General features: G+C 60.3%; 2 protein-coding genes across 4 annotated transcripts in view; one reads left to right on the top strand and one right to left on the bottom strand.

The window, feature by feature from the left end:
• Positions 1-368: 368 nt before the first annotated feature.
• On the bottom strand, positions 369-1,309 carry HES2 (hes family bHLH transcription factor 2). Its single transcript, XM_040619356.1, has 4 exons — positions 1,265-1,309; positions 1,083-1,178; positions 711-810; positions 369-625 (listed from the first exon to the last, which is right to left on the bottom strand). The coding sequence occupies exons 1-4, from the start codon at positions 1,307-1,309 to the stop codon at positions 369-371; spliced, it is 498 nt and encodes a 165-aa protein (XP_040475290.1).
• A 5,725-nt stretch (positions 1,310-7,034) lies between these two features.
• Positions 7,035-22,636, top strand: part of ESPN (espin) — a 30,787-nt gene continuing 15,185 nt past the window's right edge. For all 3 annotated transcript variants that reach the window (XM_040645707.1, XM_040645709.1, XM_040645708.1), the window contains exons 1-5: positions 7,035-7,328; positions 10,381-10,574; positions 20,050-20,236; positions 20,378-20,560; positions 20,710-20,841. In XM_040645707.1, the coding sequence (XP_040501641.1) occupies positions 7,035-7,328; positions 10,381-10,574; positions 20,050-20,236; positions 20,378-20,560; positions 20,710-20,841 (990 nt within the window). The remainder of the gene's footprint in view (positions 7,329-10,380; positions 10,575-20,049; positions 20,237-20,377; positions 20,561-20,709; positions 20,842-22,636) is intronic.

The raw sequence follows: 22,636 nt of genomic DNA on the forward strand, positions 1-22,636 counted from the left end.
GCTCCTGGCCCAGGCCTTGGGCTGCTGCCATTGCTGGGACAGGTGTGCGGGCTGCCCACACGTAGCTGGCCCAGTTCTAGAGCCACTCGCAGCAGCTGACGAGGGGAGCTCCTTCCTTCCCCAGCAGCCAGCGGCCCCCTTCTCCAGCCCAGACGCATGCAAGAGGTTGGGCTGCTCTATTTCCTCGAGCTGAGTTCACAAGGCCTTCAGTCTGCCACACAGATCACAAACATCCAGGTTCCAGCCTGGTGGTAGGTGCCCAGCTGGTCCCTCGTGACGGAAACAGCAGCCGACACCACGAGTTTCCTCAGTCTGCCCAGCGCTCCGGGTCTCTTGCAATCAGCAGGGTCCGTGGACTGGCGAGGGGGCTACCAGGGCCTCCAGAGGCCGGGGCCGCGGGGAGGCGCAGGCGGCGCGGGCGCAGGCGGGGGCGTCGAGGAAGGCGCGGGCGGGCCGCAGGAGTCCCCATCGCGCCCGCAATCGGGGGTGGTGCCGGCCGCCCTCCGCCGCAGGTGCTCCAGCAGGCAGGCGCTCACGGCGGGCTCCAGGACGCGGCAGGCGGGCAGCAGGCGCGCCAGACGGGCCAGGCAGGCGCGGTAGCCCTCACCGTAGCTGTCCGAGTGTGCTGCGGACGGAGAGTGGCGTGAGGCGCGCGGTGGGATGCCTGGCGTCAGGCGTGGGGCAGGGCTGGGGTGGGGCGGGTCACTCACCGGGCGCTGCCTCCGCGCAGGAGGACGCAGGCAGCTCCTGCAGGAAGCGCACGGTCATTTCCAGGATGTCCGCCTTCTCCAGCTTCGAGTAGTGGGAGCTCTGCGCCCGGCCACGAGGGAGAGGGGCAGAGACACGGCAAACGAGACAGATCTCTGGCAGACTGCCGTGAGCACCGATCTCTTGCCTGGGTGTCAGACATCTGAGGCCGGGGTTGGGGAGGCTCCTCGCAGCCAGCCCCACTCCGGCTCGGCCCCGGGAGCCGCGCGGAGCCCCCTCGCCGGCTCCTTGGGCAAGGGCCCCTCAGCCCACCCGCCCTCCCCTCGCTGCGCCCCGGAGCCCCCACCCCGGCCCCCGAGGGCCCCGGCACCCACCTCCCTGCCCAGCAGCGGCAGGATGAGCCCCTTGAGCTGCCTCAGGCTTGCGTTGATACGCGCGCGGCGGCGCTTCTCCAGCAGCGGCTTCAGGCTCTGCGGACGGGCGCCGAGGCCGAGGTTACGCGGGTCGCGTCCGGGTCCCCGCCCCGGCCGCTCAGCCCTCACTCCGCAACTCCTACCTTGCGCAGCTCCGCCGGGTCCCCGGCTCTCCGAGGCAGCCCCATGCTGGGCGGGGAAGCGGCGCCGCTGCGGGCCCGGAGTGTGGGAGACCTGTGCCCGAGCGGACACGGAGCGCAGACCCAGGCCGGAGCGGAAGTCCCCCGCGCTGCAGGAGCCGGCGCCGGAGGAGTGCGCACCACGCCAGCCGCCCGGCTTTAAGGCGGCGGAGTCGCCCGCCCCGCCCCATCCCTCCCCACGGAGTCTGGCTGCTTGCGGGTCCCACCTCCCGCCTTTGTTCCTTCGAGGGGTAGGGGCGGAAGGGGGACGGCGGAGCCCCCCGGGGTGCCGCTCCTGGCCTTCGCAACGCATCTGCGGCGGGGTCGCTGGCCGGGGGCGCACCCCAGCAATTGCAGGGGTGTGTGTGGGCGCCATCGAAGCCTTGCCTGCCCTGAGCTTGCCCAGCCTGTCGTTCCTCCTGTACCAGCGCGGCCCTTGGAGCTCAGCGCCTCTTCTGAGCCCCGCCCTAGGCCGGGGCGGGGAGCCAGCGGCGGCAGAGCCGCCGAGGCCCGGGCCTCAGTGAGTCCCCACGTAGGTTTCTAGCCAAGGGAAGGGACTCCCCCCGCGAGTAGCTCTGCGGACAGAAGGGCCGAGCTGGAAGAGGACACCGAGGCCCGGAGTAAAGTGCCGACTTGCTCGGGCCCTAGCCGCTGGGAACTGGCTGGTCGCTGAACTGCATGCCCTGGCTCCAGTCACTCCATAGAACCTTCCAGCGGTTCATCAAGTTAGGAATCATTGGGTTCTCCTGTGCTCAGTTTTGGATGGATAAACTGACGCCCCGAGAAGACGAGGCAATCCAGGAGCCCTGGGCTCATTTTCATTTTCACTGGCTCCAGCTGCGGGTTCCTACCCTCGGGACAGTCGGAGCACACGTGATGAGCGAAGCGGGGCGGTCCTGGGTGCCCGCTGCCCGCTGCCCGCCTCAGCCCCAGCGGTCCGCCGGGCCCGCCTCCGCGCCGCGTGGCCGTTGCTGTACCAAACTGCTGGGCGTCCCCCGCCCATCTGCTCGGGGCTGCCCTCCCCCAACCGGCTGGCGGGGCAACGGACAGCCCCGCGGCTGGCACTGCGGCCTGCGGGGCGGACCTATGGGCGGATGGTGGGCGGGACCCACCGAGACTGGCGGAGAGGTAGTACCCTGGCTCGGAGCCGATAGGCGCTGTCCAGGGTGCTGGACGGGTTCCCTCCACTGGTACGCGCAAACCCCGCCTCCGCGCTACCCCCTTGCTGCTGGCTCCATGTCCCCCTACTCAATGACCCCCAGCAGGGCCTGAGACGACCAACATGGCTATTAGAAAGGGGCCCGGAGCAGTCAGGGTGACCGGGGCTCAGGCCACCCATCCCCGTCTGCGGCACTCAAAGCACCAACTGGCCACCATTTATGGACCACATACTGCATGCCAAGAGCCTTTTAGGCCTCACCTCCATTAACCCCCATAACAGTCCTAATTATGAGAACAAAACATTCAACACATTTGGCCCAGCAAGGCCTGGGAATGCCTGAGCCCCTGTCCCCCTGGCATCATTGAGCCCAGAGTACCTATGGGCCAGCCTCCTCCAAGGTAATGAATTATTCTTTAAGGGCTCCGAAAAGGACTTCGTGGATTACTTAGTGGATCACTAATGCCTCACGTGTTCCCCCTCACCACACACACTGGCAGACTCAGCTCTGGGCCATGAGACCACCCTACACCAACGTCTGCTTCTTTGCTGAGAGACCCTGATGCTAGCTCCTGGGGGAACGGTCTGGGGAGAAAGATTCCTCCTAGAACATCCCTCTCCATGCCTGTGGACCCCTGGAGAGTGGGTTTGGGGGAGCAAACTCCCTTTTTGGTGCCAGTTACTCCAAATTTTAAATTTCTTCTCCATTTTCCCATTGCTGTGAAGGACTTTGACCAGGTGGTCCCACCTTTCCCTTCAACCAAAGGGTTCTGGAGGTTTTGCTGGTTAACTGGAGGAACTATTATAATCAGGGAAACAGGTAAGAGAGCTGAGCGGGCAGCGTGTGGAGGTGCAGGCTTTAGGGAAGGGTACAGTGGGGACACACTCCACCCCTGGTCCCTGCCCTTGAATGTGTGTGGGGGGAGAGGTCTGAATAGGGTGGGTGAATGGCCTGAGCCCAGCAGGGGGATGAGAGGAGTCCTCCTGGTGGGGATGGAGCTGAAATCTGGAGGAGACAGTGGAGGTGCTCTAAGCATTTGTGTCACCTCAGGCAAGATACATTAAAAAATAGAAACAAACAAATCTCCTGATGCCTCAGTTTCCCCAGCTGCAAAATGGGGACAGTGGTTATACCTCTCTCATAGTGTCGCCGTGGAGATTAAATATGCAGGTGAAGATGAAATTATTGCCTTTGGCTGTGGCCATTTGCATCACTCATTCTGTCTGCTAACGAAACGCACATCACAGAAACTGAGGGGCAGACAGGGTGGGCACACTACAAATGACAACCCCATCCCAGGTAAATACACCTCCATCTTGTCATCCATCCAAAGCAGATCCTGCTGTTAGGAAGGCAGCCTCAGGATCTGTCCGGGACCCACAGCAAATCCAAGCATTTGATCAGCTTTGCTGTCTCTACCAAGAAAGTTCCAGGTTGGTTCTCCTCACAGAACTCTCATGGAATCACAGCAACAAGACAGGTCAGTGGCTCACAGAGTGGCCTTGTTTTTATCAGTGTCTTCTGGAATGAGAACTTTCAGCTGCAGCTCACCCCCTCACCCGTGACCGAGGACTGAGGCCTCTTGGGAGCCTGACACTGGAGACCAGAGACAATCCTGAGGCAACCGGGAAGGGAGCCCCTCTTGGACTGGCTTGGCCTCTCTGCCTCCCTGCTTCTGAGCAGAGGTTTTGATGTGGACTTCTGTGCCTGGGGCGTTCTCCCTGCCCACCAGTTCCTACAGGGGCTCCCTGCTGCTTCCAAAACTTCTGCAGCATCAACTCACCCAACTGGTTGATTTTGTTTTGCTTTTTGAGCAAAGGAATGTCACATACCTCCCTCCAGCTTTTGCAGAAAATGCACTTTGACTGTTGGGACTTTTTCCTGTTTCCCTGAAGCTTAGAGAAGGTGGGGATCCAGCTTATGGCATTCCAGAGTCTGTCATACTCTGTCCCCTCCAGCTGTTGGGTAACAGGGAGGGACTTGAACTGTCGCTTCTGGGACAAGGGAACAGTGGTAGAGGCAGCTGGTCTTGGTAGAACTGAGCCCTGCACTGGAGGGAGCCAAAGACCTTTGGAGGCCAGGTAGCATCTCCACTCTCATGCCTTGATGTTAAAACCCAGTTGAGAGTAAGATTTGTGTTTTCTAACAATAAATGCTTCTGTGTTTAGGTTCAAATACAAACACACACACACACACACACACACACACACACACACACATGCAGGTGAGACAGCATAGTGTCTGGGGATCAGTAGGAATTCCATAAATATGTAAATGTGTTCTTGTTGGCCTGGGTTCTCTAGAGCTGCTGCAGGACCTGGTGGACCCTGGGAGCCTGGAAGACCTGGGTCTCAGCCTGAGTGTGGGCAGTGTTCTGAGAGGAGTCTGAGAGGACGTCAGCAAGGACAGCTGCTCACAGGTGACCCATCCATGGAAGGAGAGGCTTGGGGTGTCTCCTCTGCCTTGCTGCCACATCACCCCCATCTGGCCCCCAAATGACAAAACCATGTGATACATGAGGGTGTCCAGGATCAGGGGAACCACCTTGGGAGTGAAGAACATGAATTGCAAGGATTTTTAGTCACCAAGGAGGCACGGAGGAGGGGCACCAAAGACAAGCCGTTTTAGCTTTGTCTTCACAGCACCCCTGCCATGTGTAGGGCCCACGGTGCACCTGCCACTGGGTGTGCTAGAGAAGGGCAGCTCTAGTGGGCATCTAGCTGAAGCATGGAGGCTTCCAGGATAAGACACCTCCTCGGGGCGCCTGGGTGGCACAGCGGTTAACCGTCTGCCTTCAGCTCAGGGCGTGATCCTGGCGTTATGGGATCGAGCCCCACATCAGGCTCCTCTGCTATGAGCCTGCTTCTTCCTCTCCCACTCCCCCTGCTTGTGTTCCCTCTCTCGCTGGCTGTCTCTATCTCTGTCAAATAAATAAATAAAATCTTAAAAAAAAAAAAAAAAGACACCTCCCTCCCCTTGTTCACAAACCACTGGGTAGGGGTCCCAGGCCCAGTTGTCACAGGTCCCATGGAGGGAGCAAGGCTGTTCTGGCCCTTTGGAAGTGGGTGGCAACCCACCAAGCCACGCAGACACAGCAGCTCTGGTTTACGGGGCATCTTGGAGCCCTGGAGGTAATTGTGCACAGCGCCACCAGGTGGCAGCCCCAGAATCCCGCGCTGAGACTCCCACTATTCCTGGAAGCAGGTTCACTCTATAGCATTTTTGCAGCTCAGGGCCTCCCTTAGCTGGGCCTAGCTGGGTGCTGGGTGAAACAGCCCAGGGCCCGGCCCTCACAGGTCTCCAGTGGGGAGGTGGGGGAGGGGGAGGAACAGGAAAGGAAGGACACAGGCCCGTTTCAACTTCACAAGACGTGCTGACTGTGCTCCCACAGCCACGCAGCCCCCCCCTTCTGGCAGCTCCTCCTCCTGTCCAGTGACTGTGCCTCCCTCCAGCTCCCATGAAAGGCTTCCGGCTATGCAGGTAGGCTGGTTTGGTGCCTGTGTGTTCTCCCACCCCTCTGCTGTCCTGGAACAGTCCTGAGCCCTCAGGGGAGGGTCCTGGCCCTGCTCCCTGGGTAACTGCTCTGATACATCTCCCCACATTCCTACTTTCCCTTCTCCCTATTTGCCAGGCCCAGGCCCTCAAGCTCACCGTTGACTCCCCCCGCCCCTCAACAGAGGCACTGGGTGCTCTCTGAGCCCCACAGCCTCTGGAGCCAGAAACCTGAGTGTCCCAGGTATTCCTGCCTTTTCCTCCTCTTTCTCCTGCCTCCAGGAGGCTGAGGACAGTTCTTGGGGCCTGGAGAACCCCAGAAGGCTGAGGGCCCAGCATCTGTTGCACGCACTTTGGCACAGACCCAGAGCCCCTCAGGGACTTGTTTGCCTGTTCCTGCCCCAGGATCTTTGCCCTTGCAGTCTGGCCTGCCTGGAATGCCCCTTCTTACCATTTAAAACCCAGCCTGCCACACTTCTCAGATGGACCTTTCCCCGACCACCCACCTAGTCCTTACAGCTCCCTCTCTAACCCCATATTCCTGTTCTGGTGACACTCGTCACTCTCGGGAATGGCAGTAATTGCTGGCTTGTGTCCCCAGCGCCTGGAACAGCATGCAGTGGACACTGGGTTGATGAATTAATTCGTTTGGGGGCTCCGCTCTCCAGCGCCTGGACGGCTCTCAAATTCGAACCGTCTGGCCTCCCTTCGCGGTCTCTATTTACACGTGAGCTAAATCAGGAGAGAAGTCCCTAGGCGCAATTGCAGTTGTCGCCGAAGTCCGGCCCCCGGCCGGCCACCCAACCCGCGGAGCGGCGCGGTGGGGGCGGGGCTGAGGCGGAGCGGGGGGCGGGCCCCAGGCTTAAGCCGGTAGCCCGCTGGGGGCCCCCATGCCCAGAGCGCGGCGGAGGCGGAGCGGAGCAGGAGAGGCGGTGCGGGGCAGAGACCGGGCAGGCACCCGCTCCGCCTCCCCGAGCCGCAGGGATCCGACGGCCGCGCCGCGGGCTCTCCCGCTGCCCCAGGACAGGTGCATGGCTCCCGGGGGAACGCGCTGAGCGGGTCACGGCGCCGCGGGCGGCACCATGGCCCTGGAGCGGGCGCTGCAAGCGGCGCGGCAGGGCGACCTGGACGTGCTGAAGTCCCTGCACGCCGCTGGCCTGCTGAAGCTCTCGCTGCGGGACCCGCTGGACGCGCTGCCGGTGCACCACGCTGCCCGTGCCGGCAAGCTGCACTGTCTGCGCTTTCTGGTGGAGGAGGCCTCCCTGCCCGCCGCGGCCCGCGCGCGCAACGGCGCCACTCCGGCCCACGACGCCGCCGCCACTGGCCACCTCTCATGCCTGCAGTGGCTGCTCTCGCAGGGCGGCTGCGGAGTGCAGGTGGGTCCGCGCCGCTCACTGGGCGCCCTGCGGCTTCCTCCCCAGGGGAGAGCTCTGGCCTAGAGCCCGGGTGGTTCCAGGGTGGGTGAGATGGGGTACCTCCCGACTGAACTTGCTTTTCAGCTCCTTCCCGAGGGCTTGGGGTGGGGTGGGTTCCCCAGGTCGAGAGTGCCTGGGGAAGGCGCCCTGGTAAGCCGGGGCCACGGTCGAGAGGGGCACTGGGTAATGGGGAGCCATAGGGAATTGGGCTTACCTGCACGATTATTTAAGCCAGGACGGGGCGGGGCGGGGGGGGGCGCGGGGGCGCGGAAGCAAAGCACTGATCCAGGGGCGTCCTGGAGAGTGGGCGGGTCACAGAATCAGAAGCCCAGGTCTTCTGGGATCAGGTCCGGAAGAGGGGTGGGCAAAGTCCTACAGCCCACCCCAGGCCCAGATGCAGGTGTCCACAAGGCCAGGACATGGGGCAGGGGTGATGGGCGTGGTAAATGGGGCCTCCCTGGGCCCTTAGCTGACCCTGGGACATCAGCACCTTCCTGCTTTCCAGCTGTGAGTTGCTTCTCCAGCCCGGCCTGAGTCTTCCTACCCTGGGACCCCATCTGGTCTCGCTCAGTGGCCCCCAGGCTGATATAAACCTGGTCCCTCCTGAGCTGGGGGAGGTGGGGGGGCTCTCCTGCTGGCTCCTGCTGGCAATAGGGCATCCAGGCCTGATCTCCCGGAGCTGCCAGCCCGTGGGGGCAATGGGCAGCAACCCTGGGTACCATCAGGTGTTGCGGGCCTTGTGGTGAGGGGCTGTCAGGGAGCTAGTTGCTTGGGCGAGGTGGCGAGGGGTGAGTGACCTCTGAGGGGAGTCCTGGAAGATGAGAAGGAGGTGGGCCAGGTGCTGATCAGAGAGTTCTGAGCACGGGGGAACAAGAAGTGCAAAGCCCTGAGGCGTACACATTCTTGTCCTGCGGGAGCATTGGCAAGGAGGAAGGCACGATGGGGTGGGGGGAGGGGTGAGAAGCCGCCATAGGCTGGGGTTAGGAATTTGGATGATATCCTAGTTGTGGGGAAAAGCCACTGGAGGAAGGAACCGGATCTGATTTTCCACTTAGCAAGACCACTGGGCTAACTGGATGGAGGAGAGGAGGCGGGGGTGACTCTGAGCTGGCCGGTTGTACCCTAAGGATGTCCAGACCCTATCCCCACACTTCGCCCTTAGGATGGCAAGGTCTCCCTTCGGACGCTTCCTGGGAGATGACGGATGCCTTATCTCCTGGCCGGCTCTGTTATCAGGACTTCCTGGCACATGGTCCAGGCCCACTCATTTGGGAGGTGGCACGCCTCCCTGAGCCCAATGTCCAGCCTGGCCGGAAGCCTCCCTGGCCACTGAGGAGGAGGTGGGAGAACAAGTGGCCTTGTGCCCAGCTTATCAAGACTCCCTCCCTCGAGCCCCAGCAAGCTCTGGTGCTGGGGGCGGAAGTGTGTATGTGGGGAGGATGACCTCGATCCCCGGCCTGCTCAGCCCAGAGATAAGCAGCTTTAAGGTGCGGGCCACAGCATGTGAGGCTCCTGGGGCCTACACAGCTGTTGGAGCCTTGGGGGCAGTTCAGAGCACAAAGCCTGGGTCCTCTCCTTATTGCCCCCCTTCTGCAGATGTCTGGGCTCAGGGGAATAGACTGGGTGTTCCAGCACCCAGAGGAGTCCCAGTGTTGTCCTCGGCTACCTGTGTGCGGCTCGCCCTGCCTCACCTTCTGGTTGCCTCCTTCCTAGCCCCACAGCCACCCCCATAGCCTGACTGACGACTTACTGGTTGTGGCCCCAGGCCCCTGTCTCCTCTGTCCCCTCTTTTCCTCTCTCCAGAGCCTCTGAGATCCACCTTCCTCAGGCTGCCTTGGCCACCCCTGTCCCCACAGTGCCTCTCTCTGGGCAGAGGGGCTTCCCTTCCCTGATCCTAGTAAACCATGCCTGCCCCCCACTGCTGCCCAATCCCCTTCCCTGTGCCCCTGCCCACCTCTCCATGATCCCATCTGCTAGGCTCTGGGAGCTCGTGGTGTTCCCGAACTAGTACCCACTCACACATACCTTCCAGCCTTTGAGTCCAGACTCATGGGTTCTCTGTGATTCCCCTCCTTGCCCAGGTAATGTACACGGCTCCTGCCAGCCCCCTCCTGCAACAGACACACACACCTGAATGGTCATGGATGACGTATTTGGTACTTCTGGGCCCAGTCCTCTGGGGAGCCTGGGAAGGGGTCTAGCCCAAGCCTCTCCTAGGGGCTGCCTCTAGCCTACACCTACCACGGTTGGCTGACTGTCCAGGCCCTGCCAGCAGTACCCAGAAGCTTCCTCCTCCGCAGAGCGAGAACACAGCCTGTTTCCTGGGCCAGGAGCAGGGAGTCTGCTGGGGCCCGGGCAGGGACCATTCCCCGCACTGATGTTGGGTTATTGGAAGCCCACCAACCTGGAGACCTCTTTTCCCGTGACACCTGGGGAGGGAAAGAGGGAGAGGAAGGGGCCAAAGGTTAGATGCAGGGGGTGCCCCCTGCAGTCCTGATGTTATCTGGGTATGGCCACAACAGCCCAGCCTTCCTGCCCCTTCTACCCTTGCTCACTCCTTCGGGGGTTCCCTGATCATCTGGGTGACAATTGCCCCTGCAGGGAGGCCAAGCATGCCACGTCCTGAAAGCCCGCTGTATGCAGGGAGGCCAAGCATGCCACGTCCTGAAAGCCCGCTGTATGCAGGGAGGCCAAGCATGCCACGTCCTGAAAGCCCGCTGTATGCAGGGAGGCCAAGCATGCCACGTCCTGAAAGCCTACTGTATGCAGGGAGGCCAAGCATGCCACGTCCCGAAAGCCTACTGTATGCAGGGAGGCCAAGCATGCCACGCCCCGAAAGCCCGCTGTATGTGAGCTGCTCACAGTCATGACCTGCTGGCCTCAGGAAGCCCAGCACGGGTGGCATGGATGTGGTTCAAAGAGGGTCAGTTAGGGGTCCAAGGACAGAACACCCCATGGCTGGTGGGATGCAAGAAGGACAAGGCCTCAGGACTAATGGGCTCTCCTCCCACAGGACAAAGACAATTCTGGTGCCACAGTCCTGCACCTGGCTGCCCGCTTCGGCCACCCTGAGGTGGTGGACTGGCTGCTGCGTCATGGCGGTGGGGATCCCACCGTGACCACGGAAACAGGAGCTCTGCCCGTCCACTATGCTGCCGCCAAAGGAGACTTCCCCTCCCTGAGGCTTCTCATGGGGCACCATCCACAGTAAGGACACCCCTCTTCACCTGTCTTCTGGGTGGTGCAGGCCCGGGCTCTGGGGAATGCCTGAAATCTGCCCCCCCAGCATTGCGGGCGACTTTCTGCTGCTGGGCCATCCCCGCGGCCAGAGGACCCGCTGAAACCGTTGCCTTCCTGGAAGGCTGCCCACGGCCGCTCGCCCCAGAGCTTTGCAAGCCGCTGCTCCCGTGCACAGCACGCAGCTGCACCTGGAGGCTGGGCAAGCGGGCCAAGACCACCCGCTCCTCTCCAGGAAGCTAAGCCTGCAGCAGGCGGCTCTCTTGAGCTCTGGCCTGTGCCAACTTGCAGGACGATTCTAAATGAGGGTAGGAGTGGGGCGCCTGGGTGGCTCAGTCCGTGAAGCGTCTGCCTTGGCTCAGGTCATGATCCCAGAGCCACATCGGGCTCCCTGCTCAGTGGAGACCCTGCTTCTCCCTCTGCCCCTCACCCCCTCACCCTGCTCGTGTTCTCTTTCTTTCAAGTAAATAGATAAATACAAATGTTTAAATGTGTGTGGGGGGGTAAGAGTGAAGATACGGGAGAATTTCCTAAACCTTTGGTCAAGACAGAGGAGGATCAGTAAAGGCCTGCCCGCCTGCCCAGACCCCCACCCCACCTCCTAGGCCCGCAGCCCTCTGAGTGGGCCATCCAGAGAACAACTTGTCATTTCTGGTGGCCCCTCAGCCCACTCCCACTAGCAGGGGAGGTAGGGCCCCCAAGCCTCCCAGGGTCCTCAGCCTGAGTGGGAGGTCTGAGAAAGCAGGGGGGCTGGGATCTCCCCAGGGTGGGGTGGGAGCATGGGGGGAGGGGAAGATTGGGGCTCAGTGCAGTGCAGGGAAGTCCTGGGGAGTTCTGGGGGAGGGAGGGAGCCAGGTCTTAGGTGCACCTGAGAGGAAGCAGGGGTCCTGGGGGAGTCTCTAAGGGAGTGGGACCATAGTGGCCCCAGGGACCTGACAAACGGGGGCTCTGACCAGTGACCTTTGTCAGTCCAAATTAAGTGGTGACAGAAGACCGAGCCTCTGGAGGAGAGCAGCCACAAGGTAAGGGGGTCAGTCCTCACCTCCGGCTCCACGCCTGCCTGCAGGAGCCTGCTGGGCACGGGCTCCCAGGGAGCAGGCAGGAGGCCAGCCTGGCCCCACGGCCTTGTGGCAGGGTGGCTGCAGCCGGCAGCCTCTGGGGCGCAGGCACACAGGGGTGACGGAGGGCAGTCCTGAGAGCCCCCAGGCCACGCTGCTGTCATCTTGCTGGGCAGGGAACTCCCTGTTTGGTTAGTGGGAGCCCGCAGGTGTGCCTCCCAGGCCATCCCCACAGAGGCCACTTGGTGGCACTTTGGCCAAGTTCTTTGCTCTGTACAAGCCAGGGTTTGGGTCACTTCAAAGGCGGTGATTTAGAGTAGGAGGTCCCCCGAGATGCAGGCTCATGACCTGGCCCTATCAGCACCACCAGCAGGCTTGGTCCCAGATTCCCGACTCAGACCCTCCAGGTTGAGGCCAGGTAGCCGCCCCTGAGACAGGCCTGCAGCCCCACTGTGGGGACTCTAATGCTCCTGTCCCACCCCCTCACTTCACACAGAGGACACCGAGGTCCTGAGAGGGGAAGAATGGGCTGTAGTCACCCTTCTGCACCCATAAGCCTCCCCATCACACATAACGGGCCCCCAAATGCCAGGCTAACAGCAATGCCAACTTAGCCCAAATGGTGTAAACTGAGAGAGGGCTCCAAGCCCGCCCCTAGAAATGCCGATGAGGAACTCGGGCAGGAGGGGGAGGGGCGAAGCCCCAGGCTGCCCCTGAACCCCTCCTCACCCAAAAGCCTGGGGCCTAGGATGAGCTAGTGCTGTGGAACACCCTCTTGGCCTCAGGGTCTTGGGGACCCTGACCCCTCCCAGGCCATGCCAGGTGCTGGCAGTGATTGGGCCCTGGTGCCAACTCTGAGGCCAGATGGCCTGGGCCGATGAGCCCCTATGAATCTCACAGAGGTGGTGAGAAGACGGGCCCATTCCCGCTGCAGCGTGTGACCTGGCTGATAAGAAGGTGCTTTTGTGAGGTTGCCAGGCTGGGCTCAGGCAGGAGGGGGTGGCCGGGAACTGGGGCGGGGCCCGCTGGAAGCTGGAGGCCCATGCCCACATAGCCTCCTATCTCAGGGGTAGACGCGCCTGCTCTCCAAGGCTGCACATGGAGACAGGGCAGAGGCTCAGGCTGCCGCAGGCCACAGGGCTCAATCCCGGGACCCAGGCAGCCTGGCTATGGAGGCTGCGAGCCTCCCAGACCTGTTGTGAAGCGTGGTGAATTATTCACAAGGGCTCAGCTCTCCTGGCGGGCGGTCGGTGAGGGAGGAAGAGCTCCGGGACCTACCAGTGAGAAACTCGATGCCGCCCAGGGAGGCTGTGGGCCGCAGTGGGCTGTGGCAATGACAAGCTGCAGAGGGGCAGGAGGGCTGGACTGCATCACAGGAGGGGGGGCTTGCTCAAGCCAGGCTGCACCCTGGGGTGTTAGAAAAGCCTTGAGATTGCAGGAACACCCTGCACCCACCTACCCCTCGTCCAGTCGATCCCAACCCGTAGGGCAAATCCTTCCAGAGGTGGAGGAGCTGCCACAGTGACCTCTGGGGCTGTTGCCCCATGGGGATCCTCCCTGCACAGAAGGAGGGCCCTAAGCGGGCGGCACAGAGGCTAGCAGGAACTGGACTGGGGCTGTTTCAGACCCTGGGTCTCAGGGAGATGGAGTCAGGGGGGTCGGCCCTCCTGGCCAGGAGCACCAGTGGTTGGTGGAGGGGACGCAGGTATCCAGACCTCCAGGCAGGGCAGACAGAGAAGGGGCGAGGAGCAGGTAGCCTCAGAGCTCCTTACCACCTTGCCAGCAGGGTGCCAGGGCCCAGGCACTGCCTCACGCTTGCTTGGCCTCAACCATGTGCTCACCCAGGGTCTGTGCAGCTGGAGGGGAGCCCCAGGCTCAGTCTAGACCCCTGGGCTTGAGCTTCGAGGCTGGGGAGAATGGTGGAGGGCCTCCAGGCTCTTCCTTCCTCGGGGGTCCCTGTGCTCTGCCATTCCTAGCAAACCGGAAAATCAGGCTGCCTGAAGATTTGTATCAACTGCACCTCTCTGCAAGTATCTCCTTGCCTGAGGCCTGCCCGGCTTGGGGACAGAGATTGGAAAGTGCCCTGGCCAGCAGTCAGGATAAACTCGGATGAGCTCCTACCTGCCGAGTGCTTACTAAGTGCCTAGCACCACCCGGTCCTCTGAGCCTTATAAGCAGCCTGGGCAGTAGCTGGGGTTACAGCAGCCCAGGTTACAGACTGATTTATTCAACTAATGTTTATGGAGCATCTGCTCTGCGCCAGGCAATATTCTAAGGGCCAGGGATACATCAGTGAGCCAGACAGATGTCCCTGCTGCACAGTGCTGACCGAGAGAGAATCGGTGCCTCAGAGAGGCTGACTGAGCAGCTGAGGTCCCCCAGGTCCCCCCGTGTGGCCTTGATCAAACCATACCCCCTCTCCAGGCCTGTCTCCCACTCCTGCTCCAGTCCCTAATCTCTCAGGTCTCCCCTGGCCCTGGCCCTCTTCCCATTGGGCTCTGCCCACCTTTGAGAAGGCAAGTCAGGCCCCTGGACTGCCTACAGGGTCCCTGTTCACTGATAGGGGAGGCCATTTCCTTCTAATGGCCCAGGGCCCTCCTCCCTCTGCCCCACCCCCATGCCCCCACACCTCACCTGCCCGGCTCCCCCTCCCCTCTCCATTCTGCCTCCGGAGTCTCCTTGCAGCTCCTCCCATTGGCTGGCACCCTCCAACCTCCCACTGCCTGGAACTCTCCCCGGGGAGAGCCCATCAGCTGCTCTCTCCCTTCCCTGGAGGCTCTGCTGTACCTTCCCTTCTCAGTAAGTCCTGCCCAGAGCCTCCTTCAGATTGAAACTTGCCCGGCTGCACACACACCCTCCAGCTCTTCCTCACCCTGCCTTATCCCCCCCCACCCTTATCGCCGCCTGGCATTGCACTCTGTGCCTCCTGGGGACTTCCCCTACCGTGTCTCCCAACTAAGGAGAGCAGACCTCGTCTGTCGCCCAGTGCTGGACCCACTGTAAGTGTTGTTTAATGAACGAAGAGTCTGGAAGCCCTGGGACTTGTCCAGCCTGCGTGGAGCTCACTGCGGGTGATCTCAGATGGAGCTCCCTGCTGGGCCTCCCTGGCCCATCTGGCAAATGGACCAGCTGAGGCCATGTGTGAGGAGACAGCACGGAGCTCCTGGTCTCGCTGCCCATCTCACCCACCCCCACAGTTACTCACTCAACAACTAGCAACTGGGCAGGCCACTGGTACTTGGGAGGTAGTGAGCCCTCCTAGCTTCTCGGAGCCAACTTTCAGGGAGGCTCCCAGGGCAAACAAGGGGACAGAGCGAGAGCATGGGCCGTGTTCAGAGAAGTTCTGGCCTATTTGTGTGTGTGTCGGTTTGCCAGCTGGCGCCCCGGTGGAACCAGGCTCTGGGATGGCAGGGGTCTGCTCCTTTCACCGCTCTACCCCGTCCTGGCTTGCGGCAGCCTTGTGACATGTGTCCCTGGAATGAACGAAATAGGTGCACAAGACAACTCCAGTGACAAGAGCCATAAAGCGCAACGGGGTAGCTTGGTAGAAACCAGTGGGGTTTTCTTTAAATTGAGGGAGTCAAGGAAGGCCTCCTAGGGCAGGTGGGAGCTCATCCGAGACCTGGGTAAAGAGAGGGGCCAGCCCTGCACAAATCTGGCTTGGGAGCGTTAGAAGGCGGAGAGCCAGCGGGGGCAGGCGCTGAGGCGGGATCAAGCATGGCTTCACTGAGGACCAGAAAGAAGGCCCGGAAGGCTGGGAGAGCTGCGGGGAAGGGTAAGCTCCCAGAGATAGTCCAGGTTTGCAGGTGGATTAGGTATAAAGCTGACTATTCTAGAACATTCCTCAAGTAAGGACTGCATTTCTTCCCTGAGCCAGGCCTAATTTGGAATCTTTTCAAATAAGCCAGAAGGCACCATTAGAGGACAAGAGAGGTAGAGTCACCAAGGACCCATGACTTTTATCCAGGACAGCCTAACCCCAGGATGAGGAGATCTAATCCTTGTGGGAACACCTCTGTGCTGACCTTCCTTGGAGCAGAAATAATTGCCAAAGGGGAGGGCCACTGGAAGTGCTGCTCTTTGACCAGAGTCTGGTTCCATGGGCAGGTAACTCCTTGCTCCTGTGGCAAAGGCCGCAGTAAGCTGGCACCATTCTCGGACGGAGATTTCCAGCAAGCATTCCATGTTTGTTTCATATCACCATGCAGTGACTTTCTTACTATTAGAAGTTCATCCGTGTCACCTTTTTCCCAGAGAGGAAGAAAAATATGATTTATGTGATGGTTGCTGGAGAATTGCAGACCTATAAAGAGGTCAAGTGTTGAGGGTCTCCAAAGACTCCTAGGGTTTGGGCTTAGGCTACCCTCAAGGGAAGGTAGTGTGGTGTCCTTTACCAGAATGGAGTTGGCACGCTGGGGAGGGTTTGAGGGAGAAAGGCGAGAGATCCGCTCCAGGCACATAAAGTTCCAGAGGCCTGGGCATTGCACACATGGACAGTGGGTGGAGGTAGACTCCAGGTCCAAGCTGGAGAGAGGAAGAGCATTGGGTGCAGGTGGCCTTTGACCCTGGGAAGTAGATGACCTCACCAGCAGGGAGAGGATGTTCAGAAAGGAGACTCTGGGGCATCTCCACCTTTGGAGGTCCGGGGGAAGCCAGGGCCCAGCAAAGAAGGTTTAGGAGGCTTGGCTGGTGAGTCAGTGGCTGGTCCAGGAAGCCAAGAGGAGCAGGTGTTCAGGAGAGGCACCTGTTAGGGAATGGCCAAATCAGATGAGAATGGGAAACCCCTGGCCTTTGGTCATGGGGAGTGACAGCTGAGGCCTCAGTGAGGGGGCTGGCTGGTCAGGATGTGGTTGCAGCACCAGGAAGCAAAGAGCAGCCTTCCCTCCAAGGGAATGTGCTAACCTTCCAAAGCTTCCTCTTCTGTTCTCTTGTAAGAGGCAAGGAGATGCTAGACAATTATGATGCCCAGTTGCCGTATATGGAAACAGAGGCTCAGGAGGTTAAGAACTCACTAGGGCCCTGCCCAGTGAGCTACAGAGTCAGGGTGGTGAGTGGTGGCCAGGGTCAAGGGCAGGGGCTGGGACTGGAATGGTCACCCTTAGTGTCACTTTGGCTGAACTTGATGGGCTGGAGCCAGTGGGATGCTGAGGCCAGAAGTGCCCCCAGACTCTGCCCCTCTCCTCTTGGTGAGTCTCCACAGCGGAAGCAATGCCTGGCCTGACTTGTGCTTAGTCGGGCCTGGACACCCCAGGCCTGCAGTGCCCCTGCAGAGGCACAGGGAGAAGGGGTCCCAAAATATAACAGTGGCTCCAGGCTCATGCCAGGGGACGGGCCCGTGCCGAGGGCTCTCCAAGCACGTCTCATGGACGCTTACTGCCCCCACTCCCAGGGTGGCTTTGAGAACAGAGACAAGAGGCAAGACTGTGACACAGCTGGGAGGGGCTTACGCCCCAGGTCCTCCTTCGACCCAGGTCCTTCTCTGCCTCTCTGTCATCAAGCGATCTGAGACTTCTGCACACAGTCTCCTCATCTGGAAAGGGGAACAATGCCAGCACCTACCCCACCAGGTCCCTGAGAGGACTAGAGAGACAGCATGTGCGTCTGCTCATGACAGCGCCCGAAACAGATCAATCATTCAATAAACAGTACCTGCTATCACTGTTACCGATTATCATTATGACCACTATTATAAACGCATCTCTCTCTCCATCTAAATTAATCGATTTTGTTCCATGTGCTCATCCATGGTTTTACAATTTCCCCCCAGGGAGCATTTGGGGGCCCCAGCCCTTCTTGCCTCCAGGCCAAAGTAGAAGAGGGTAACAAGGCCTGGACCCCCTTTCCCACCCTGGCCCATCAGTGTATCTGTCTGAGCCATTATGCTGGGGCCTCCCGGGCTGGACGCTGTGGTTCCAAGAATGCAGACACTGAAATACTAACAGGAATGGTGGTGAGCCGGGACTGATGGAGGGCTTCCTCTGTCCCAGAGACTCTGGCTGGGGGTGGCAGCCACGGGCCCGGCAAGAGGTTGTGGTCATGACTGCCCCCTCCTGCTCAGGTCCTGCTCTGTGCCAGCTTCTCGGACCTTCTCAGACCTTCCCAGGCTGGCTGGACACCCCAGGATCACAGACACCTGCCAAGCAGGGGTGCTAGGAGGGGCAGGGCTCCTGGCAGATCTGGTGCCCCAAGTTCCGTACGTTGCCTTAGGCCTCCCCAGAGAGACCTCACCGGGTCCTGGGTGGTGGTCCCCTCAGCCTCTGCTCTCCAGGACCCCAGTACTCGCTGTGCCTTGGTTACGGGGTGAATAATTCAGGCCACTGGGTGTCGGTCATGAAATATTAAGCAGGCTGTTACTGTCATGTCAGTATGTGAATGCCTGGGGGGGGCATGATGGCACTGGGGTGTGGAGGCTGGTGGCTGCAAGCCAGAGTGTTCCTGGGAAGAGGCGTGTGGGTGGGTCTCTGTCACCGGGTGCGGTGTGGGCTCAATGAGCACCATTGCCCCAACTCAGGTGGGGAAACAGAGGGTAGCCAGGCATGGTCCCTGTTCCACACCAAATACATGAAGTGTCGTGCTTGACATCAGGCCCAGAAAAATGGCAGCTCTGTGTCTGGGGTAGGGGTGCCTGTGTCAGGAGTAAGGAGAGAGCAGGGAGGTGCCCAGTGAGGGCTGCAGGTGGCCTGAGGGCAGGGGTCAGGGAAGTGGATAGGAACCAAGGTTTTAGGGGCAGGGAGGAGGGTCCAAGGGATGTGTGAGGGGAAAGGACCAAGTCACGTCGGGGGTGACAAGAGGGTGGGTGAGTGGGCAGATGGAGGAGGACTGGGTGGCCTAGTGCCCATGTTAATGGACTGCTGGGCTGGCACTTGGATGAGGGAGGGAGGGTGTGCGTGGACATTGGTGGAGAGTGTGGGACTAATGTCACCACTGGGTAGATCCGGAGGCAGATGGATGGGAAGACGTTTAGTCAGGTGAAGAGGCTCACTTCCTGGGGCACGGAGGGCAGATCCAGCATGGTGGGACTTAGCCCCAAACCAGAGCTTCTGAGACCTGCTGTGGACGGCCCTAGCCAGCTCCTGTGTCTGGGCCTAGATTGTGGCTCCACCTAGTGTCCAACTATGGTAACTGCACCCTGGGCTGTCCACCCCATTATGAAGTCAGAAAAACCGAGGCTCTATCAGTGGGGGCGGGGGGGGGGGGGCAACTTCCCTGTTTTCCAGCAGCACTCCACCTTATGGGGCTGATTCCCAGCTCCCCAGGTAGGGGAGAGTAGTAAGGGAACAGGGATGAGGGGCAGACACCGCTGCAAACTGGACCTCAGGAAAGTCTCGGAAGTAAAGACAGGGATGGCCTTTCCTGCGTGCCTACTGCATGCACCAGGCCCTGCATCACAAGCGTACACTCAAGTGCCATTTACCAGTCCTGTGACCTTTAGTAAGTCACAGCCCCCGAGCCTCAAATGCCGCTCTGCAAAATGGGAATGACAATAGGACTAAGTTAGGGCATCCAGTGAGAACTGCCCATCAATACCACAGCACACCAGAAGTGCTCTGTGAATGGGGGCCGCCTGTAGAGCTGTCAGATTATCAACAGGATATCCAGGTGAATTTTAATTTAGATAAACCACAAATAATATTTTAGTGTAAGTATGTCCCATGCCTTGTTTGGGATGTACTTATACTAGAAAATGATTTCTTGTTTCTCTGAAATTCAGAATTAACTGGGCATCTTGTGTTTTATCTGGCAGCCTTACTACTCTGCCCTCTGGGAATTCAGTCTCCTGGGGGAGACAGAAGCCAAAATCAGTTATGTTCAATCAAGTATGACAGGCAGTCTGTGGAGTGAGCCCAGGGCCGTATGGGGCACAGAGGTAGGAAAGATCGGCTCTGCCTGGGGAAATCAGGGCAGGCCTCATGGAGGAGGGATCTGGACTAAGTCTTAGAGAGGAGGGGGGAAGGGCATTCCAGATCAAGAAGGGACCTGATCAAAGACAGACAGGTAAGACAGAAGGTTTGGGGACTCACAGTGACAATGGGTTAATGTGGCTAAAAAGGTAAGAAGAGGCCAGATCTCCACATCCTTGTAGACCTTGGTGAAAAGACCTTGGGCTATTTACTGAAGACAGGGACTAGGTCAGTCAGATGTGCACTGGAGAAGGGAGGCTGCTGGTTTGGGGTGGCCGAGCCAAAGGGGACCCCCCAAGGGAGGCTGGCATAGGACTAAGAGTCCAGAGGGAGTCAGGTACAGCAGGACCCGGTGGCTAGACCTTTTCCAACCCACTCTCCCACTCTCCCAGCCCTCCAGAGCTCCCCAAAGAACATGAGGGGAGTAAAAAGGCTTTGGAGGGAGGTGGGCGCTGAGAGCCCACGGTGGGTGCTGTGTCTCCGCAGGGGAGTGAATGCCCAAACCAAGAACGGTGCCACACCCCTGTACCTGGCGTGCCAGGAGGGCCACCTGGAAGTAACGCAGTACCTGGTGCAGGAATGCGGCGCGGACCCGCACGCGAGCGCCCAGGACGGCATGACCCCGCTGCACGCCGCGGCGCAGATGGGCCACAGCTCGGTCATCGTGTGGCTGGTGAGCTCGGGGTCAGGGCGGGGCGGGGCTCGGGAAGGGGCGGGGTCTGTTCGCGAAGCGGCCTGCACGGACGGGGGGCGGAGCCTGGAAGGGGCTGGCGCCCAGCCCCCGCCCCTCTTTCCCGCGCCCCCTCCCGCCCAGGTGAGCTGCACCGACGTGAGCCTGTCGGAGCAGGACAAGGACGGCGCCACGGCCATGCACTTCGCGGCGAGCCGCGGCCACGCCAAAGTGCTCAGCTGGCTCCTGCTGCACGGCGGCGAGATCTCGGCCGACCTGTGGGGCGGGACCCCGCTGCACGACGCCGCGGAAAACGGGGAGCTGGAGGTGGGGGCGGGGCCGGAGCGGGTGGGCGGGGCCGGAGCGGGTAGGGTGGGACGGGCGCCCTCTGCTGGCGCCGAGCTCTCAGCACAGCCCTGCCCCGGCGCGGGGGTCCGGGCCATCGGCCGGGGTCCTCAGTACGTGGCCCCTCGCAGTGCTGCCAGATCCTGGTAGTGAACGGCGCGGAGCTGGACGTCCGCGACCGCGACGGATTCACGGCCGCCGACCTCTCGGACTACAACGGCCACAGCCACTGCACCCGCTACCTGCGGACAGTGGAGAACATGGTACGACCGCGAGCCCCTGGTTATCTGTCCCCCACCCCATCCCCACCTCCCCCGAAGGTAGGTGTTCTTACCCCTTTACCACGGAGGATGCTGAGTTTCGGAGACGTGAAGCCCCTGTCCGAGGTCACCCAATGAGGAAGTGCCCTAGACCATCACCCTCTCTCAGCCCAGAACCGCTGACCATGGAGGAAAGAGGGGGTGAAGGAAAAAGGGTCAAAGGGAGGAGGGCGGCGTCCTCCTGGTAAGGAGGAAGGTGGAGAAACCACAAGGCACTTCCATACCGATGGTAATAGTCAAGTGCGTTCACCTGCCCACAGCCCATACTGGTGGCTCACTTAAGTCTCCACCACCCCTGAGGCAGGTGGTGTTACTGCCCCGGTCTCGTCCAAGGTCACGCAGCTACGTTGTATGTTTGCTCACTTCATGGCTACTTCATAACTGGAAACCTGTGTTAGCTTTTTAAATGATTTTATTATGGTTGCACAGCAGTGAAGTCACCTCCTGGGACTTGAGCTCAGGTCTGTTTGGCTCCAAGTCCAGGGCCCTGACTTATCTGATGTAATGCCCGCTTTAGGGGAGGAGGGAGGACGGAGGGTCGGTCTCACAGGTGCATCTAGGAGGACCAGCTCTAGGGTGCAGCCTGGCCGGAAGAGGGGCTGGGAAATGAGGCCTGGAGGGGAGAAGGTGGGATGGCCTCCAGCCCATAGCACTGTCCGCAAGCATGGGGGGGGGGGTGGGCACCCCGGTTCTGGGTGCTCCAGAGCACAGCAAGGCCCAGGGGGTCAGAGACTGCAGCTGTACTGGAGGAAGAATTTTCCCCCCAAAGGCCACCCAGAGAGAGTGATGGTCCGACAGAGAGTGAGTACCCTGTCAGCTGGGTACGCCAACTGGATGGTACAGGGCGTTTCTGAACCAGAGGTAGTTCTTTCCCACTGAAAGAGTGTATGATTCTGTTTTGAGGGGGGGGGGTCACCCCAGCCCCTCACGGCCCTCTTACCAGCAGCTACAGTTGCCACAAACATGATCACATGAACTCCTACCCCGGCAGGTACCCTGCCCCGTGCTTTATAGGTAGAATCTCGGTCTCCACCGGAAGTCAGTACCAATAGTTGGCGCGTATGGCATTTACTGGCTACCACACCCTGGCACTTCACTAATTTTTTAAATCTTTTTTATACCCTCACAGGGTATAAAAGGAGGCAGGAAGTACTGCTATCCCCATTTACAGATAAACTCAGTGGAGCCTGGGGGGCTCAGTCGTTTGAGCGTCTGACTCTTGATTTCAGCTCCCGTCATGATCTCAGGGTTGTGAGACCAAGCCCCTCCTCGGGCTCTGCACTGGGCGTGGAGCCTGCTTGAGATTCTCCCTCTCTCTCTGCCCTTCCCCCTGCCCCGCCCTGCACCCCAGCATGCTCTCTCTCTTTACGTACAGAAAGGATAAGTGACTTGCCCAAGGTCACTTAGCTAGTAAGTGGGAGAAGTGAAATTTGAAGACAACACTCCAGGCTGCAGACCCTGTGCCCCTAACCTGTGTTATCCATGGGGTTAGCTGGCACCCCTAGTGCCCACTGCTGTCCGCCACAAAAAGAGCATTTTCAGCTGCCCACCCCCACCCAGCCCAGCCCCTGTGCTTTCCCTTGGCTCATGGAAGAGGCAGCAGAGTCTAGCCCCCCCCTTGGTCCCCTCACCCAGACAGGCCCAGCTGCAGCAGTGACAGATCTAAACCATGCAGGATGCTGGCCCAGAAAAGGCAAACACTCCCACAGAGCCCCTAATTACAGGGCCAATGAGCATG

This window comes from Ursus maritimus, unplaced genomic scaffold, assembly GCF_017311325.1.
Source record: "Ursus maritimus isolate PB19 unplaced genomic scaffold, ASM1731132v1 scaffold_32, whole genome shotgun sequence".
Lineage (NCBI taxonomy): Eukaryota > Metazoa > Chordata > Mammalia > Carnivora > Ursidae > Ursus > Ursus maritimus.